Raw genomic sequence first — 16,375 nt, forward strand, 5'->3', positions numbered from 1 at the left:
TTAGGCTTTCCCTTCTTTTATTTTTTTAAAGGCAGGCTTATTTAGCATCATGATCAGACTATTATATTTAGCAATCAACAGCATGGGTGCAAAAAAGTCTACATTAAAAATCTTTGCTGGAATGCTTTACATTTTTCATGGAACAGCAACTAAAATAAACTATTACACAATTAGTCACAAATACAGTCCTTGAGTTTGTCCCCCATATCCATGAGTAGTGACTAAAACTTGTCTTCCTTGTAGCATCGAGGCCCTGCCAGCACTGTTCTTGGCTGAGTTCACGAATCTGTTGTAACCTGTGACTTCACTGACTGTCACTTCTCTAGCTCTCCTTCTGCTAAGCTTTGTTTCCTGGCAGTATTTAAAACCTTCTGCCACTGCCACCGATACTCTGCTACTGAAATTGTCATAGCCACCTTGACTTTGTGTTTTGGCACATTATTTCACCACCATTGGGCCCAGAGCTTTGCCTCCAATGTCTCCTCACTTCATGGGTCCAAAATTTGAAGACTGATTGATTGTTGTGATTGCCAAAATCATTGCAGCTTTTCTCACCTCCTAAACTGCTTGCATTATTACCAAATCTATGATAGCCATCCCACTGTCACCATATCCACCTCCACCACTGCTGCCACACCAAAGCCTCTTGACCATTGAAGTTTCTTCCACGACCCAAATTATCATTGCAACAAGACCACCTGCACAACCACCACCAAAATTTCCAGGACCACTTTGACCTGTTTGATTGGATGAAGCACTAGCCATCTCCTGCTACGACAGAGCTTTCTTCATTTCACAGTTGTGGCATTCACAGTATGGTATTTCTGAATGACAATCCTATTCACAGAATCATGGTCATCAAGGTTATAAAAGCAAAGCCTCTCTTCTTTCCTTTGCCTTGGTCAGTTATGATTTCAACCATTTTGGTCTTTCCATACTGTTCAAAGTAATCTCACTGGTGATATTCTTCAGTATCTTCTTTAATGCCACCAATAAAGGTATTCTTCACAGTTAAGTAGTCTTTGCAAATCTCTTGGGACAGCTCTTCTTGTTGCCACAGCTCTTCCATCCACCTTGTGTGGCCCTGCATTCATGGCTGCATTCATCTCCTCCACAGTGACACAAGTGATAGACCCCAAGTACCCGGAGTGCTTGTTGTTTGGATCTCTCATTACCAAACAGTCTGTGAGTGCTCCCCGTTGCTCAAAATGGCTTTTCAGACTCTTGCCACTGTATCAAAGCTCAGCCCTTCAATGAAGAGCTTCTGCAGCCATTCAGGCTCCAGAGGAGACTTAGAGATGATGAAAGTCAGAAGAGAGACTAATGACGCTCCCTCAGAAGCATCCATGAGCAACCAAACATGCTCCCAGGTTTTCTCTTCTTAATGGGAAGGGAACCAAATTATAGCCATTTCTTGTAAACCAAATTATAGCCATTATAGCCAAGATCCACCAGATTCTAGAACTATGGCATTGAGCCCATCATTCTTCTCATCTTGTTAGCATCTGGCTCAGGTGTGGGACATTTCAACTCCCGACTGGGGCGCAGGCCCTGAGCCCTTAGGAGTTTGTGTTTCTAAGTTTTTGTAGATATACTAGCCACAGGGGTGGGCTCAGGCAGTCTGAGGCTAAGGAGAGGCAGAGGGGAAGGGTGGGGAATGGCAAACCCAAATCTGGTTCAGGAATAGTTCTCCCCAGGAAGCCTTAGGAAAGGACAGATGAGTGAAGAGTGTGTGGAGTCACTTGAGGATTGCTTCAAAGCTTGGGGCTTCTGAGGACACACGAGGACATGACCCCACTGTGTGGCACAGGCACACAGCAGGGTACACTTATATAAGCATGACTTAGCATAGACAACTGCACATATGCCATGTGGTTATGAGAGTACACAGGAATGTAACCTTGATAGTGGCAAGTATAGAGAGCCAGACAATAAAGAGGCTGCCTGCTGGTGTTGCTGATGTCAGTTGTGTTTAATTTCTTTGGGGATCTCACCTGAGAAATTACGCCCCTTCTCCTCCCCCATCCTAGACCCAACAAGTGGTATACTCTGCAGAACGAACAGGGTTGGCAGGAGGAGGTGACTGTCCCCTCAGTGTCTGTGGAAACAAGTGCCTGATGGGGAGGGAGAGCCTCCAAGGACTGGGAAGCAATCGCCTGACATTGGGGAATGCTTCGAAGGCTATAAAAGTGCTAGACATGCAAATCTCTTCAGTGGAGCCCCAGATGCCAAGAGAGGCCAGGCCAACTGAAAGGAGTGCTCTGGGGAGGGTGCATGGGCCCCCAAAGTCCACAGGTACAGTTCTGAGTGGAGCCCCAAACCAGAACCCCCAGACAGTGGCAGCCCTGCCTCCCCCAGTGGAGAAGCACCAGTGGAAGCGTCCCAGGGGAGACCCCTGCCCACCACTGAGGAGGGCCATAGTGGCCAGCAGGAGCTCTGTGGCCACAGGTATCAGGATAGCACGCCCCTCACACACATCATGCCAGTGCCCAATGACCAACAACCCTTGCAACTGGCCCAGCAACAGTGACAGTGACAGTGACAGTGCCACGTCCTACTTGCCACACCAGGCATCCCCATTCCAGAGCAACCAATCAAGAAGGACCTGAAATCACAGTTGGGTGCTGTGAAAACCATATTACCGGATACAGGAAGTACCTCCTCTCAAAGCCTAAATTCCCATTTCTGGGAGAGTCCCCTGGTTTTATATGTAAGGTTTGCTATTTGCCAGAAGGTGGAGGTAGAGATACACTTAGATAAGCATGAGTTAGCATGGACAACTGGGCATGTGCTACATGGTTATGACAGCAAGAACGTGAGCTTGATAATACCTAATATATATGAGCTGGACAACACAGGGACTGTTTGCTGTTCCTGCTGATATCTGCTTCACATGCTTTCTTTGGGGACCTTACCCATGAAAACACTCCTTAGCTTCCCAACCCCAACAAGGAGTCAAACTATTAGGGAATGTCCGTTGGGGTCAAAACAGGTGAGGGCCATTCCTTTTGCACACTGGACAAAATGGCTAATTCTGAATAGAGAACACAGAGGGAGATCTTAACCTGGACTCTGGCACTTGTCCTTAATGCAGGCCTTAGATTTCTCTGAGAAGTAGGTGTGATAATAGTATCTCTGTCCTACTGTTATTGTGGGAGTTAAATGAAAGGCTAACATAAGCCACTTAGCAAATCATCTGACACACATTCAGTGTTCAAGAGAAGGTGTCTAAAGCAACATAATAGCAATTATAAAACAGAAACAGTAAGGAAATCCTGCTAATGGTTTCCTGATCTCTCACAGTAAATAAATCCGTGTGAGGGCAAACAGCCTGGTTTTCCTGTTTGGAATCAGGTTTCTCCTATCATTTCTGCTGTAAAGTCAGCAGGAAGCTGAGGCCAGGTTTGTAAGTAGGATCATGTATAATGGAAACTACATTTACCCGAAAGCATCTCATCTTTTTTTCCCCAGTTGTATATACATACCTAAATTGTGTGTTCATTTAAAAAAATATGTATGCAAGTTTTACAGATCATTGCAGTCTTGACATCCTAGGGACTCCTGTTCAGGTGTGTCAAAGTCCTGGTGATATATATATTTTAATTTTTTATTTTATTTAGAGAAAAAAAAGCAAAACAGAAAAAGGGTAGAAATGGCCCAGGTGCATTACAGCAACCCCTCCAATCACATACATTTCGTCACACTTGCACCTTATTTTGTTACTAGAATGCTTTTCTGGTGTTTTTGTATTTCAGTTTACTTTCAAAGAAATTTCCAGTTCAGCTCCCGGTGGTGTTTGTATCTCATTACACTCTTGGTAATTAGCTCTATCTCATTACACCCCAGCCCAGTTGGAATAGGATTAGTAGTTTTCAGGTATAAACCTACAGCGTGCATCTTACTATACCTCTTCAAAATTCCAGGCAGGCTTTCTGCCTCAGCCAAATTAGGACAACAACTTCCAGCTGTGTACAGTTCATTACCACTTCTATTCAGGAAAACAACTTCACTGTATTTCACATCTGGTCATATGCTTATTAATTATGTACTTCTCATAACAACTGTGCCTAATTAGGAGAGAGTTGAGACCTTTGTTGAGCCTAGTGATTCTTTATGTTTTCTTGTTCTTGGTACCTCATTACCCTCCCTCCAAATTAGGCCCAATTTGTTTTACATCCCTGACACATTAAGACAATTGCTCTCAGGTGTGCGTATTTCCGCATATACTTTGCTTTTCAAGCAAAATTTTGTTGACCAGGACTCTCCTCATTTTCTGTCCTGCTAGAAAGGCAGCTGGTTTGCTGGTCCTCTCAATAACATCTGCCCTGAAAGGAGTGATTTAAACTTGGGCTTGCTAAGCTCAGGGTGATCGCTGGTCTCCTTTGTTCTTTATTATGAAATTGCTGTGGCCTGGTCCTGGGGAGATAGCCGCAGGAATCCTCAGCACAAGAACCCTGAATGCAGTGGTCATGGTACATGCCTAGAGCTGGCGAGGTGAGAATTCCTTTGCTTATCAAAACACAGTAAAGGGTAAACTGCCAGGCTATGAGAGCCACCGAGGGCACCGCGAGCAGAGAATAGTGACAGTTCTGAGACCACAGAGGGCAAGGCTCAGATGAAAGCAACAGGGGGTCTGGCTGAAGGTTTTCGTCCTCAATCCTACCAGAGGTGTTCCTAAATGAAAGGAAATCTTAGAGAACTGGGGGGCAGGGTGGGGAGCAGGGAGTCTGGCAGAGCAATATCACAGTGGAAGTTTTAAGCAGCAAGTAAGTGTAAGTGCCATGTCACAGGAACTGTCTCTTTTGCTTGTCATTGCATGAATCCCATATCACCTGAGCTGTAAGAGGCAATTATATTTTCCTGACTGAATGAATGAATACATTAGTGCTAAGAAATCCACGGATATGACTTGACAGTAAGAATCATCAGGGTTTGGTTGCTACCAATTTAACGTGTCTCTGTTGGAGTTTTTCTTTCTGAACTATTTGAACTACAGAATAATGACTACTAAGCTTAGAAAACATGCAGGCAAGATCAAAGCCCTAGAGTGGGGCTAGGGTTTCTGGGAACAGCGTCATTTGGTGCCTATGACAGTGATGCTGGGTGGAAAGTCCCACCGTGGATTTGGGGTGAATGCCATCTGATGCAAGTGGGCTGTAGGAGCTCAAGCCTGGCCCTATCACTGAATTCCAGCCAATCTGGACCCACTTAACAATAAACTTGTCTTTCAGAGACTGGAAACTGGTGTTGTCCACTTTGGGAAAACGTAGCATAAGGTAAAGAATGTATCCTTGTCTAATTGCTAGGGATGTTATCAGCTGCAAGAGGGAGCAAGTTCTAGTTGAATAAGAAACTTTAATAACTCCATTGTCAGGTAGGAATGGAAACACCACATTAGGATGAAAATTCTTTTAGAAACTTTATTAATAGGGTGGGCATTTTATAAGTGCTCACAGGGTAAAGAGAAAAACAGTACCTAACGACTCCTTTTGTTTATGAATTAAGAGGTGTACTAACAGCTGATAACAAGAAAGCTAAAAGTAACAACAAGACTGCAGTGGAAACATCTACCAGTATTTCTGAGAACACTACTTGCCAGCACCTTTCAAGAACTAGATCCAACCTGTTAAGTTTAGTTCTTTTTTGAGGAATTTATCCTAATGGTGGCTCAATTCAGAGAGACTCTTCCACTACTTTCAGATCCCCTGGGCACCGTAGAAAGCAAAGTGGTATTTATGACACAAGTTGTTGTGAGGACAAAATAGGAAACCGTGCTAGGTACCAGAGAGTAGGTGACTGTGAGAAAGCAACTCTTCCTGGGACCTGCCACTGGTTTGTGGAGCTTTCTGTGAGGATCAGGCTGGGTGAAACAGCCTCAAACCCTTGTTCTTCGGGGTCATGTTTACTGTCCATCTCAAGACTCTGCCTGGTCCTGTGATTCCCTCTCCAACGTGCTGTGATTAGTGTGGCAGACAATGAACCACTTAACACAGTCCCTTGGTGTGGGAAGTGGATTTTTTCTTAGTTACTTTTCTGTTGCTTGGCTCACAATTTGTCGAGGTTTCAGTCCATAATTGTCTGGTTCTAAAGAAAAGTGGCTTGGCAGAGGCTAGTTCATGGTGCTCACAAGGTAACAAAAGCAACAAGGGAGAGATAAGCCTCTTTCTGTCCCTTGGATTCTATACAGGCTACCTGCCCTAGGGTGGGCACAGTACTCACACCCTTAATCCCAGCCAGAACTAAACCAAACCAATCAGTGGACAGATTTATTTATCCTTAATCCCAGCATCACACACTCTAGGTTTAGCCACCTCTGAAATAGTCCCGTGGCAGCATGGGGTTTTGTGGGGACATCTAGACACAAACCATAACAGATTACAGATTAGTTGCAGGACCCTTGTGGTTGTCAAGATCTGAGGATGCACAAGTCCCTTCCACACAGTGGCAACACACTGAATATAACCTAAATACATCCTCTTGGGTCTCCAATCATTTCTAGATTACTTATACTACCTAATATAAATATAATGTAAACAGTGCTGTTTTGTTTAGGGAATAATGAAAAGAAAAAAAAGTATGCTCATGTTTAGTACAGTTTTTTCCATGTGTCTAATCTGTGGTTGGTTGAACCCTAAGATTCAGAAGCTATGAATAGGAAGGGTCAGCTGTGTGTCATCCCACTTGTTCCTTTGTGTACGAAACCGGCTCGCTTTGCTTCTTTGGTGAGGGCTGTCTGAGGCCTTTTGAACTGCAACAGCACACTTTAGGGAAGAATTCTCTGTGGTTATGTATCACTGTGTGTGTATACTGGGTCCTGTCCTTGGTGGACTCTGATCTTTTAGTGGTTTCCAGTCAGGACTGAATAGAACAAATTCATTTGACAATCTCCCCAAAATAGGGCATAACCTATAGAAATATTTACTTTACTAGGGAGTGATGGCAGGTTTTTAAATGGCCAAACCATCTTCATCTGCAACCATTCAATCATTTGCTGAAGTATCACTGGATATTCTTGACCTTTTAAAGAACGAAGACTAGTATTATAATGTCCCAAGAAATTTGTGCCTCAAAAATCTTAGACCAAAATCCCTAGACTCCCTTTTGTGCAGAATTGAATCATTACTGTAAAGTCAAGCAAGGAGTTCGTTTTCTTAAATGCTCCTCAGTAGCAGCTTATCTTACATTTTTTCTGCTGTTTCTCAGTGTTCCTGACATTCTATTCAACCTAAAACCATGACCCTTTCTGTCTTCAGGAACACTATGCTAAGCACTGCCCAGCCCCACCCTGGCTCTTCTGGCACTGCCAATCACTCAGGCTTATCACCCTGGAGTGGGCAGCAAGGAAAAGAAAAATCACGATGTCCGCTCCAGGAGGCCATGGCTATTAAGGCTATCCCAGATCAAAGTGGTCTATTCCACTTTCCCCTCCCACATCTACTCTTGGGTAGATCACATCTAAGGACCGTGTTTGAAGCTATTTGTTTTCCCATGATAGTCTCCTACACAGACTCAAATTTTTCTCAGTGACTTCTTTGAACCATATAAATTTGCAGCATTTCTTTCTTCCAGAAGCTGCTAGAAGGCTCTCTTACAGCTGCCTGCTGAATCCTTGCATATCTGTCTGGTCCAAGTCCTAACTCAACCCTGAGTGAACAATCATCAGGATTTGGAGTCAAGTCCCTTTCTTACATTCTTAGATAGTAATAGCAGTGTCCTCTAGTATCTGTATATCTACCCCAGCATACCAGTATTTGGCACATATTAAGCCCTCAGGGAATGTTTGCATAATACAGAATGTAAGAAAAAACAACATGCCACATTTAAGCTTCTCAAGACAATTTTTAATTTTCAGTTTAATCCCATCAAGACCAAAGTTGTTACAAACAGGCACAATATCCTGTTAGAGACCTTGCAGCTCGAATTTCCAGGTGTGTCCCAGATGCTTCCTGATCAACGCACTGCCACCTCCTGAGACGAGAAGACTTAGGGCCTGGGGCAATGGTGAGGTCCACTGTGCCAGGAACACAGTGAGTGTCCACACAACAGAAAAGCAACTCAGAAAAGCCTCAGTCGGTGGCCCCACAGTGGAGAAATGTCATGGCTGCCCTCAGCTAAGCAGAGCTAGGCTACTTTCTGAGGTGAGAAAGACTCAGATGCTCATGGGAAGGTAAATAAGCACCTTAGTATCATATACCCCACACAAGATTTTGGGTGATCACTAACCATTATTTCCTCAGAAACCAGAGTGGGAAATTAAGCAGAGAGGGTTGGATCATCTTTCTTTCTTCCATTTTCGTCACTAATTTATGGTTCTTGGTTTTGACACAACCAAAACAAAAAAAGGCAATAAACCAACCAACAGCCTATGTACAAACATAGCATATAAATTCCCTCAGAGGCTGATATAAAGGACATTTCCCCCTCTCACTCTGAAGAGTTCCTGGTTTGGTTAGGGAAATTTGTTGAAAGCCACAGGCAGCTGCGAAGCCATTTGTGTGATTTTGGCAAAACTGACAGAAAACAATGTATATACACTTATTTCATTGGGCTATAAACCGGCAAGGTCAAGAGAGTAAAACCCTTGCTGTTTATGTAACAGAAGACCATAAAATGGTTCTAAGAACAGTCTAAAACTTAGGAGGCAGTCTGCTTTCAAAGCTGGAGTATTATATATGCTGGGGAATAGATGAAATATTATTCATTCATTCATTCATTCACTAATTCATTTTTCAGAGTGTAATAGCTTAGTATACCTTCCTCCCCTGCCCTGCCCCAGACTCTATGGAATCCACTGTACTAAAGTAGTTGTTATGTCAAAATATCCTGGTTTGCAAACTTCCTTCAAAACTTATAACAAAAGAACTAAAAAGAAAATAATCCTTACACTTTCTCTCCACTAAAGCATCAGCACAGACAGAACTAATCTTGGGAGATACCAAATAACATACCAAATAAAGAAATGAGCCTGAGGAAACAAAAGCAGCCCCACCCTACAGCAGTGCACCCCATTAAACGGTAGTTATCTTCTTATCCTTTGTGGCCTGCTTGATGGCCGCCTGCTCGCAGATGATCTCCTTGAGCCTCTGCAGCCTCATGTTCTGGGTGGTCTGGTCCCCCACTCCCGTCTGACTGCGGTGCAGCAGCGTCAGGGCGTGGATGTATTCCAGCTCCGTGTACTTCACGCCCTGGTCCACCACCAGGTTCAGGAGCTCGTCAGCCGTGTTGTACAGCATCTCGTAGTACTGCCTAGGGAGGAAGACAGAACCCTGCTCAGTGCCTCTGTCACAGTGGTATTGGCTAAGTGGGGATGAATGTGCTCTTTAAATGTTAATTTGTTTGCTTATTCCATAAACACTTACTGATCAGCTGGCAGTCAGGTTTTGTCCCATTTAATCCCTCATTTATTCACTCATGTATTATTGGAGTCTTTATGAAATGTAAGGTTTTTTTCTCCATAAAACACATAATGATAGTACTCATCTCTTAAGGTTATTGGAAGAATTAAATTGATTAATGTATATAAAGAAGTTAGAATGGTGGTACTTCATAAAGGTTAAGTCTTCTTAGACATAAAATAATAATGTTAATAGAAATATAATAGAAGTAACAGCATGGCCCCTTTGCTCAAGAAGTTCCAAGACAAGTAAGAAAGGGAAAAAGAAGCCTAGAAATACAAATTTTATTGCTGGTGACAAAGTTCCTTTCCTTTTAACTCTTGCTACAACCAGGGAGCTGCAACTTCCCTTGCTCAGCTAAGGAAAGTGAAGCCAAGAGAATTAGAGGGCTTGCCCAGTGTCACAAAGGTACTATATACATTCCTAAAACTACCATACCCACTGCTGCACCTCAGGGTATGCGGGACTCTGAGCTACCATGACCATTCTGTAGTACCCACGGGCGGCACAGGCTCGGAGCCAGCTTTGCCAAAACAGCTTGTAAGCAAAGGGACAGAAGGGCTTCCCAGGCATGGCTCAGTTTCTTCTCTCTTCCTGACATGAAGGGAGCTTTGCCAGGATCAAGGGGCCAGATTCAGGCAGTTGGTTTTAGGCAACTTGTAGGAGTGAAGGATCTTAAGGCTCTCTCAGGATCGCTGGTAAAATCCTGTATTATTGGACTCAGGGCCTTGAATTTTTTCTTCATCAGGAATATCTTGAAAAAAACATATATCCTAAAACAAAGTCATCCTTGGGGTGGGAACTGAAAGGATTTTGGCCCGGGCGGACACTGCAGCCGGTAAAGCCAAGGAGCTCCTACCTCCCCCCACCCTAGGAATCTACCTCTGGCGCCAAACAAAGACCAATGGGCTACCTGTGCATCCCTAATGCCCCTTTAGGTTCCAACCCAAGCCGAGGCTACTTATGTGCCTCACTCCACGTGTTCCACGGAGAGATCGCCGACCCGGGGTGGAGATGCCACGCCCCAGGGGGTTGGGGGTGTCTCTCCCCCCATTCCCAAAATAAAGGTCATTTATATTTCATACTTCTTATCTTTTCAGCCACTGCCGTTCCCCCCCACAATTCTATCAGGAACATGTTCTAGGAACTCTGTAATTTCAAGCATTTTATAAATTAATGCTGCTAGGGAAATGTGATCAGGAAAAATTTTGGTGTCTTTTCGTATGGTTGGTCTACTTCCTGCTCTGCTGACTCTGTTTTCTAATTAATATACAATTAAAAACAGAATACTTTTTTATGTTTTTGTAGCTGGCATTAAACCAGGGAATGCTAACGTACATTTTCAGCTCTTTTTTTTATTTATTTATTTTTTATTTAAGAGGAAAAAGAGAAAAACACAAAACAAAAAACAAAGCGGTGTAAGGGTACATGTAATACAGAACTACAAAAAAAAAAAAAAAAAAAAAAGTAACAGTAAGAAATCACCTGTTAATAGATTACATATTATCACATTGGAAATAGTTGCTCAAATCACAGTATCAAAGAATACAAAGTGGACATTCAAACAGAGAGACTGCAAACAGCTGTGTTCAATGATCCAAAAACATTAATATAGTCAGCTATTTAACACCCCTAAACACACTTGCTGTTATATTCGTTAGAGCTCTTTTTTCCCCCTCTCTTTTTTACAACAAAATTTACACATTTTGGATTTTATTACTCCTTAGTTCTTATTACTTTTTTGGGGGGAGAGAATAAAGTCAAATATGGCAAAACAAAGCTGTCAGTCAAAACCAAGGGTAGACATAGCACATGATGTAGAACAGAGTACAAGGTTATCAACAATGGTTATCAACGTTGTCTCTTGTTTCCTTAAAAAGAATTGTCTATCTCATTAGATATTATAAAGTTGGACAAAACAGTAGAGAACAAGACCAATAAAACTTAGGCATTGTAAACATTACAGGACTTCCTACATTTTCAGCTCTTTAAAAAATTTTTATTTTGCTAAATTGCCCAGGCAAGCCTTAAACTTGCTGGTCTCCTGCCTCAACCTCCTGAGTACCTGTGATTATACCTCCACGTCTAGTGAGAAATAATATCCTTCTGTGATATTCTCTGCATAGTGATGAGAATAAAAGTGCTCTTTTAGATGGGCAACTTCACAACTCTCTTCTAGGAGTACAGAGTTCAGCATCATTGGATAGAGGGTCCCCTTAGGGTTACTTTTCTGTAATAGATTCAAATGAGTGTGCCTTTTAAGCCCCTGGAACCTGATGGCCAGGAATCACTGGTCAGGGACCATCACCTTGAACAGAGACAAAAGTACTTCCTCTGTTCTTCTTATGTAATTCTTATGCTTCATGTTTAGCGTAAATCTCATGTGAGCTTTATGTTCTACTCCTGAATGTATATGTTATAGTTTAAAAATAATATTTTAAAATCTAGGTGTGATGGTACACACCTGTAATCCCAGCACTGAGGGAGGCTGAGGCAGGAGGATTCTAAGTGTGAGCCCAATGTTGGCAATTTAAGAGACCCTGCTTTAAAATAAAAAAATTAAAAAAGGGCTGGAGATACTGTTCAGTGCAAATGCCCTGGCTTCAGTCTCCACTACCACAACACAATAATTGCAGCAGCAGCAGCAGCAACAAAACCTACTATAGGGTCTACACATCATATTTGTTCTATCACATGTTCTCTGGAACACAACAGCTTCCTCCCTGCTACCGGCCTTTATTTTGAGAATGAAGCTGTATACACCGTTTACTTCTGTTTCCTTTAGGTGCACGGGTGAAGCAGAGAGCTGTCTCAGGGTAACACATTTCTAAAATTGCTCAAAAAGACTCATGTACCAAAGTAAATTTACCAAATGGAATGAAAATTTGGGGCTCATAATTCTTTTTAAGCTAGAAAACTTGAAATCTGCAATTTCTAGACTACTGGCTTTCAAATTTCAGAGTGCCTCACTCTGAATTACCTGGGCAGCTTATGAAAAGAGCAGAGTGCTGAGGTCCCATCCCCAGATACGGGGCTTGTCAAAGAATCTAAGCCAGCTGGCGCGCAGCCAGGACGTGTCTGGGAGGGAAACAGTTACAGACGCAGTCTCATCTCTGCTGGCCAAGGACCTAACAGCAGCAGGAAAGGCTACAGAAGCAGAGGTGAATGGTTGTGATGTTTTTCACTAAAATAAAACCACAAGAATTGGGATTCTTTGCATTATGATGTTGATGTTTTCCTCATTTATCTTAAGAAGTAACATTGAACCTATCAGCCCAGATGCAACTGGATTTCTTTTGAAAAGTCAGATGAATTGTTTCCAGGGAGACTGGCTGGTTTTCTACAGAGACTGTTGTTCCATGCTCGGAGCAAAGAACAAGACAAAGATGCCTGGGTTTCTAGTCCTGGATCATCCAGTGATAAGTGACAAAGGCCATGCCACTTAAGTTCTCAATGTTTCAATGTCCTCTGTGCAATGAGAACCTTTAAAAATCCCCGAATAATACCCTGAAGTGGACTGAGAGACGAAAAACAGTTCTTAAGAGCTGCAGATGAACAATGTGCCAGAACTGCAAAGCTGAGTTATTACACAAAATTGACAGGTAACTGATGGTGTGTTTTCCATAGTTAGAGAAAAATTTCCTTATATCCATGATGATATATTAGATCATAAGAAAACATAAATATTTAAAGACAGAATGAAATTCATTTATCTTTCAGAAAGGTACCCAGTAGCAAAGATTCAAAAATCAGCATAACAAAAGTTAGACGGGTGGTAAAGAAAGGTGCCACAAGGTGCCCTAGAGGGAAAACAGGAAAAGGCCCCAAACTATGCAATTAGAATGAGCTCCCATGATAAACACTGACAGACTGAAATAAAGTCACGTAGCCCACAGGGATAAATAACCCATCAGCGCTCACAGAGGAGTACTGAGTATCAACCCTGAAATAGCAGCCAGGGCTTTCAGGGCACCTCCTTTTACATCAGTTGGCACTTTACAGAGCTGCCTGGAAGGGATCAGTGAGTGCACATTTGATTTAGGTATTTTCTGGTTCATGATTCATAGAAAAAGTCTCTTCACCATCCTACATGTTCAGAAACCAAGTGTGAGATGTGGAACACACAGTCTATTTCAAAGACCAAACATTCTGTGGGGAGTGTCTGCCTTCCCTGGGTTTCTTTACCTTTTGCTGAGTGCTTTTGGCAAGAGGTCAGAGGTGTGATGTACGTAGCCTGGCCTAAGATCACAGGACAACATGGATACTCTGACTGATACAAAAGGTTGTTTTCTCATATCAGCCTCATGTTTGCTTTATCAACAGACTTCATTGTGATTTTTTCTCCTTGCTTTTTCCCTGCCAGTGCTGGGCATCGCACACTCTACCACTGAGCTACACTGTTACCCTCCTTACTTCATCTTAATGGGACTGCACTGCCCCTCTCACTTAAAATTTTAGACTAAAACACAACTGGAACTTGAGCTATTTCCAATTATTAAAAACCTCTTTCCTGAGGACAGATTTCTAAAACAAAATTAGTCAAAAGGTAAATATTGTTTAGGATATTTGTCATTAGTGCCAAGTTGCTTTTTGATTTAATATATATAGTTATACATGTGGGCTCAAATTGTTAATTTTTTTATTTTTGAGTATTAGTACTTTTCTGATCTTTCGTTAAAAAACTTTTCATAAATCTTCATAAATTTATGAAATTTCTCCATGCCAGGCAAGGAGAGGTTGTGTATCTCTTCCTTTGTCTTACACTTCCGGCTTCGACCTGCTCAAAGTAAAAGTTTGCATCTCTGCAAACTATTGAAAATAGTTTACTTTTTTGTGTAGCATAGTTCTGGGTGTGGGTAACAGAAGACCCAACATGGGTGGCTGGTACCATCCAATAGCCTTGTAGCCTGGATGGGATAAGAGGGAGAGGAAGGCTGGTGCTTGCTGCTTTATGCCTGCCTTGTATTAAGCTGCTTCTGCTCTGCCCTGCTGCTCTGCCTCGGCACAGCCAACTGTGAATTGAAACCACTACAAACTGGGAGCCAAAATACATCTTTTCTCCTTTAACATTGGGTGCAGGTATTTTTTTCAGCAATGAGAAACAAACCAAGACATATAATAAGCTAACTATTGTATATGCTAACTATGATATATTTAAAAGTAAGTAGAAGAGTATGGAAATTCCCAACATATAGAAATGATTAATATCTGTGTCTATGAAAGTGCTTATTACCCATGTACTGTTATCATATTGTACCCTGTAAATAAGTAAAAATATATCTCAATAAAAATGACCTCTTCTAGTTCTTCCTGAGATACAGCTAGTATAATCTTAACATCAATAAGAGAATTAACTATTATAGCTGAATTAAGTGCTGTAGCTTGCACTTCTGAAATAGAAGTTTGAGAGAGAGAAAAATTGAGAGTAAACTGCAGTATTGATTGTAGCTTCCAAAATTATTTATATTTGCAGTATACAGTCAAATATTTTGGGGATGGGACCCAAGTCTAAGTACAAAATTCATTTATGTTTCACACACGCCTGCTATGATTTGGATACGATTTGAGTATCTGTCCAAAGGTTCATGTGTTAGGAGGCTTGGTGTACAAGATAGCAGTTTTGGTAGGTGCTAGAGTCTTTAAGAGATGTGACATCATGGCAAGTTCTCGGGTCACTGGGGATTCTGTGCTTAGAAGGGAATACTGGTTTACTGGAGTGAATTTTGGGAGAGTGAGCTGTTAGGAAAGTCTGGGCCTGACCCCTGTGTCATTCTCAAGCCTCCATGGTCAGGATGTGGTCCCTTATTCCTGCATACCTCCCCCCACTGCCTCCCGTCATGACATAATGCAGCCCAAAGGAACCATGTCTTTGAATCTCCAAACCTGTGAGCTAAAAAATCCTGCTGTCTTCAGAAGTAGCTTCCCTTAGTATTTCATTACAGTAACAAAAACCGGATTAACAATATTTATGCAATGTTTTTAGGGAGCCTGCAATTTGACTGCAACCTGTCACATGGGGTCAGGTGTGAAAGTTTCCCCTGGTGTCTTTATGTTGGTTCTCAAACATTTTTGGAATTTGGAGGATGTCAGATTTCAGATTTTTAGATTAGGAGTATTTAACCTACAGTTAGGACATTTCAAGCACTTTAGTTAAAAAGTCAGAAGTAAAATAGGGCCACTTTCAGGTGGAACACTCAACTCTTTCTTTACTTCCTCACTGGTACATATGATAACAAACTGGAAAATGGAAAGGAAAAACAAAAGGACGGACCCAGATAATCCATAAAGTAGATAACCCTTCCATAAACAATTGAGAGGTGCGCCTAGCACAAAGACTTGGAGAATACTCAAGAGATCAACTAACATTAGATTCTGGCTGTGTCTCTCATGCCTCCTTAAGTAGCCAAGTGACTTCAGGCAACTGCTGTCAGTTCTTGGGACATCTTGTTTCCCAGGTGAAAATCAGAGTGGTCACAGCAGATGCTACTTAGACACCTTGGCATGTTTGGATTTTACAACTTTTCGAGAATTACCTGCCTATTTCTTTAATGTCACAGGGCTTCCATCAGAATCAGCTGATACTGATTTCTGCCAAGCCATGGTAGTCAGGATACATTAGTAGCAGATTTGGAAACATTCCGAATAAGTATAATCTTAGCTCAGAAGTACTTTCTGGACCACTAATAAAATGGTAATTCTATAAATCACAAGAATAAATTAGTTTATTGAAAAATATAATTACCCTTACATATCTTTTTTAAAGAGCTTATAGTTTTGCTGGACATGATTGAAAATTCTAATTTGAAGTAAGTTGATGTTATTTCCATTTTAGGAATGAGAAAACTAAGGTAGAAGAGAAAGTTAAATAATTTTCAGACAGTTAGTGGCAGGATTAGATAAATATCCCATTTTGGCATCGTGTTTTAACGCTCTTCTTGAAAGATTGTGCAGGTTTCTGTTCTGGCAGACTACTTTAGAAG

General features: G+C 41.9%; 1 protein-coding gene and 1 pseudogene across 1 annotated transcript in view; both read right to left on the reverse strand.

Annotated features, from left to right (window-relative positions):
* Positions 1 to 361: 361 nt before the first annotated feature.
* On the reverse strand, positions 362 to 1,473 carry LOC101788579 (heterogeneous nuclear ribonucleoprotein A1-like; annotated as a pseudogene).
* A 6,346-nt stretch (positions 1,474 to 7,819) lies between these two features.
* Exoc4 (exocyst complex component 4) overlaps positions 7,820 to 16,375 on the reverse strand; it is a 722,212-nt gene continuing 713,656 nt past the window's right edge. Inside the window, exon 18 of the mRNA XM_003467878.5 lies at positions 7,820 to 9,246. Coding sequence (XP_003467926.2) covers positions 9,009 to 9,246 — 238 coding nt within the window. The 3' untranslated portion in view covers positions 7,820 to 9,008. The remainder of the gene's footprint in view (positions 9,247 to 16,375) is intronic.

The sequence above is a fragment of the Cavia porcellus genome, unplaced genomic scaffold (genome assembly GCF_034190915.1).
Source record: "Cavia porcellus strain 051 isolate PalLab524CR breed Dunkin Hartley unplaced genomic scaffold, mCavPor4.1 scaffold_2, whole genome shotgun sequence".
NCBI lineage: Eukaryota > Metazoa > Chordata > Mammalia > Rodentia > Caviidae > Cavia > Cavia porcellus.